This window comes from Odontesthes bonariensis, chromosome 11, assembly GCF_027942865.1.
Source record: "Odontesthes bonariensis isolate fOdoBon6 chromosome 11, fOdoBon6.hap1, whole genome shotgun sequence".
Classification (NCBI taxonomy): domain Eukaryota; kingdom Metazoa; phylum Chordata; class Actinopteri; order Atheriniformes; family Atherinopsidae; genus Odontesthes; species Odontesthes bonariensis.
This window is the reverse complement of record NC_134516.1, coordinates 19,000,197-19,004,368: the sequence shown is the minus strand read 5'-3', so window position 1 is coordinate 19,004,368 and position 4,172 is coordinate 19,000,197. Positions and strand designations below refer to the sequence as shown.

Sequence of the window (4,172 nt, the reverse complement as noted above, 5' to 3'; positions counted from 1 at the left end):
CAAACAATACGTTTATCAAACCAAAACGCGGCTTTATTGTTGTTTAAATACGTTTTAAAAAGCTTTTTTTGTCGCCTTTATGATGATGGTGGCCGCGCTCTTGTTTTTGTTTTGTTGTGTACATGCGCGCGCGCGCGTTTCTCGGTTATTGATCCAGCTGTGCGGGACAACGCGCGCCCGCGCGCAGACCCTCCTGAGCTCCGATTGGACGTCGTCACCCGTGACAGCGACGAGCTGCCGACCCGATTGGCCCGTAGCACGTGTGTACGCGCACACGTGCTTCCGGCTGGGTGTAAGAGAAAGGGAAAAAACACACGGGAGGGGTGGTGGTGGGGAGGGTAACGGTTTTAGGAGAGTTTGGGAAGAGTGAATACAGAGATATTACGCCGCACCGGGGAGAGGAAGGGGCACTGGTGACTGCGTGGAGCTGTTGGCTATGCCAGGTCTCGGAAGGCTATTAGGAGACATGTCGCCTCTGTAGGTGATATTATAAACCAACACTGGTGTTTATTCTAGTGAAAAGGGCTGTTTCTGTTTTGCATGCTGACCGTCTAAATTGGATACCGAAGAGGGACGGGAGCGCGAGCAACAAGTGGAATTTGGCGTGGAGAGGCCGAGATTTCCTCACCATCACCAGCTATGGAAGAGCGCAAGGAGCCCAACGGCGGCCGGGACTCGACCGAGGACGAGAGCATGTCCCTGTCGCCGAACCTCCCATCGCCTGCCATGATTTTACCCCACCAGGCCGCCCAGCAGGCCCACAGAACCACGAACTTTTTCATAGACAACATCCTCCGGCCGGACTTCGGCTGCAGGAAGGAGCCGAGCTACCGCGACCGGAGCCAGACGCCGGGCAGGGAGAACGTCAACCCGCTGGGAGCGAGGCCGCCGCACGCCGGCAGCCTCTGCCTGGACTCCAACTGCAGCAGCGACAGCACCGCGTCGTCGCCCTCCTCGTCGTCGTCCACGTCCTCGTCGCCCTCGTCCAAGCAGAACTCGTCCAAGCAAGGCGAAGCGGCGAGCAACGGGACTGGCAGATACTCGGACAGCCCGTCGTCAATTACTATGAGTGGCAGCAACGCAGGGTCTCCGCCTTTAACGAAGGAGAGCCAGCCGCTGCTGTGGCCCGCTTGGGTTTACTGTACGCGCTACTCGGACCGACCCTCATCTGGTAAGGCGCTAGTAGTCCCCGAATTACGCGGAGCCGGGGAACTTTGCTGGCTTTTTTTTTTTTTTTCCACAGATATTTAACTCCTTCGTAGGGTCGGACATGTTGACCATAAGAAACAGAAAAACATAAGCTTGGTTTGGCTTTAACTCATTCAGTAAAAACTGAAAGAAAATCTTTAAATATTAAGTTTATTTTTTTATATATATATAAAAAAGGCTTAAAAACACAAGATATTACCAAAATAAAGATAATATTAAAACAAGAGGCTGAAGCTAGTTCACCTAAGTTTGTTTCTATATATTTAAAGTCATATTTAAGTGCCATAATTTTAATTGTAATTAAATTTAATTAATTTAAAGTAGCATAAAACATCAAAGATGAGCATTTTAGACTTTTATATGAGTGAAATCTGGAAAAACAAATGTGCTCATACGCATCAAAACAACATAGCTGACATATTGTAAAAAAAAAAAAATCCACAACAATACCAGTTACTCACTGAATATTACACATTAATAGTAGTTTATTCCACCTTATTTCGCCACTAACACCACGCAGGACGGTATAAACACCACATGTTGTGTTTTATATGATATTTTGAACGGATTTCACCATCTTTCACAAGACAGACTGCAGAAAAATGTGAGGTAGTGGTGGGGTGAGCCAAAGACTCCACCATGGTTGTAGTTTATTTAAAAAAAAAAACAGAATTCCTGCATTTGTTTAGTTTGTTTTACTCCGGTTGGGGTCGGTGGAGTTGATAGATTCCGTGTTTGGAGACGAATTTGGAGGATTTTAAACTGACAACCAGGGAGAAATCCCAAACAAACGCCTGCTGATCAGCTGGGTAAGACAGACCAGTTTCGATCTGGGAAATCTGGATTGTATCTTTTTGTGTGTTGTGTTTGTCCAAAACACGATGAGGACACTGATTTTTAACTGGGTCGTTTGTTATTACGCGCTGCAGTGGAAGTTAGACGCCATTCCGCTGCTTTTTCATCCAATATTTGGTCATATTTTGAATTTTTCTGGGCCTACGTGATACGTGCTGTGTCCTTTTTTATGTCTGCTGTACACAGTGCATGTAAACCACCGCTTTTGCTCAGAGATATCAGCTGATATCAGTCTACTGACTCATTTAACGCGCCTCCTAAACGCCTAATGTCGCTTTTAAGCTTTTATTTGAACAGGAAGCCGCATTTCTCGTCGGTCGTATTTATGTGATGAAGTAGATTTGGTCATATCTTGGATTGATTGCGTTAATTGAATTGCTGGCTATGTGGGATTTTTAGGAGGAAAGCGGTGACGGTGTGTAGTAGAAGTCTCCGTCTACTCCTGTCAGAAGCGAAAGTTGCTTTATTTGAACCGTGGCGGCGGCTTGTGGCCTAGCTCAAGATGACAAAATAACCTGTTCTTTAACAGCTCTGTTAATTTTTTTTGATCACCATCTTAAACTCTCCAACGTGTAAAACACATTTGGTTTCATGTTTATTGGGATATTTGTCCTCTGATTGGCTGATTTCGCTCACCTTTACGCACACTAATTAAATAATCATGCGATCCTGTCAACATATCAACCAGCGATGTGTTTTATTTAGACAACGTCTGGTTAAAAGGAAGCCAAACAATCAGATTCAAACGTGTTTAGGCTTTTTTGTTATTATTTTCAGACCAGAGGCTTCTCAGTTAACACGCTGGAATGTGAAAATGCGTCAATAACGCTTTGAAATGCGTTGTAGTTTCATGTCTGATGTTGGTTTTAAGTTGTTTCTGGTTTGGGGTGAAGCCCCTGAGCAGGCCGACTCTAATGTGCAGCAGATATGGAGACCAAGACAGTTTGTTGACCTACATTTGAGCACAGAGAGCAGATAATCAGGCGCCATCATCACCCAGCAGTGAGGCGCTCGGTCGATGTGAGCTGGAGCTTTGAGCTCCACTTGTGTCCTTTGTCGAGCCTTAGAATAAATATTTTATTCCCATTGTTGTTTCCACGCCAGGCCCAAGGACACGGAAACTGAAAAAGAAGAAGAGCAGCAAGGAGGACAAGCGGCCCAGGACAGCGTTCACGGCCGAGCAGCTGCAGAGACTCAAAACCGAGTTCCAGGCTAACCGGTACATAACGGAGCAGCGGAGACAGTCTCTGGCCCAGGAACTCAACCTGAACGAGTCCCAGATCAAAATCTGGTTCCAGAATAAGAGGGCCAAGATTAAAAAGGCCAGCGGCTACAAAAACGGCCTGGCCCTGCAGCTCATGGCTCAAGGACTTTACAACCACTCAACGACCACCGTGCAGGAGGACAAGGGGGAGAGCGAATGAGCGGCCCCGGGCCCCTCCTACACAGGGCCGCCGTGGGACGCTGGACTTTTGGAGCTAAAATAAATGAACTGGAAGAGGCGAAACGCTATTTAAAAAAACAAAAAAAACACACAGATTTCTGTTTATGGTAACAGTATATGGACATATTATATAAATGAACGAGCGTTATTAAAGTTTATATAGCCACACAGTTATCATGTTGTACACAGTATATTTGATTTGAGGCTCATCTCTCATCCGGTTCTTTCCAGTCTGTTCTCGCTGTTTTTAGGATGTCTGGGCTCGTTAGGTTCTCCATGTTAGCGCCATATTTTCCTTCAACAAATCAGTCCGCAGACTCAAGCCAAAGATTTTAATATGTTCACATGTAGTCTGAAATAATAATAATAATAATAAAAAACTAATAAAAAAAAAGGAGAACGGGCTGAATAATTCTTCATTTCATCTGTTTACACAGATAAACCGGATTATGGAAACAGCATCTAACTTATTTCCCATTTTCAAATGGAAACGTAGCTAAATTATCATTATTATATCTTATTATTATAATTAGGCTATTATAAACCCCGATATTAAACGGCACGTTTAAAGGAGCAAACTGTAAATAATAAGAGGCTTCTCCCAGTTTTATAATAGGTGGTGTGTATGACACACAGCTAAACAGCCTCGCTCACTGCTTGTTTC

The 4,172-nt window shown here is 44.9% G+C and overlaps 1 protein-coding gene across 1 annotated transcript; it reads left to right on the top strand.

Annotated features, from left to right (window-relative positions):
* Positions 1-452: 452 nt before the first annotated feature.
* Positions 453-3,790, top strand: LOC142391395 (homeobox protein engrailed-1-B-like). Its single transcript, XM_075477168.1, has 2 exons — positions 453-1,171; positions 3,169-3,790. Exons 1-2 carry the CDS (start codon positions 640-642, stop codon positions 3,486-3,488), a joined length of 852 nt encoding a protein of 283 aa, XP_075333283.1. The 5' UTR covers positions 453-639; the 3' UTR covers positions 3,489-3,790.
* The last annotated feature ends 382 nt before the right edge of the window (positions 3,791-4,172 follow it).

What these genes read in the sequence shown, in the direction of transcription:
- LOC142391395 (XM_075477168.1), top strand. Translation starts at nt 640, where the DNA reads ATGGAAGAGCGCAAGGAGCCCAACGGCGGCCGGGACTCGACCGAGGAC. An exon ending in CTCGGACCGACCCTCATCTG is followed by an intron (nt 1,172 to 3,168) that starts GTAAGGCGCTAG and finishes TTTCCACGCCAG; the next exon opens with GCCCAAGGACACGGAAACTG.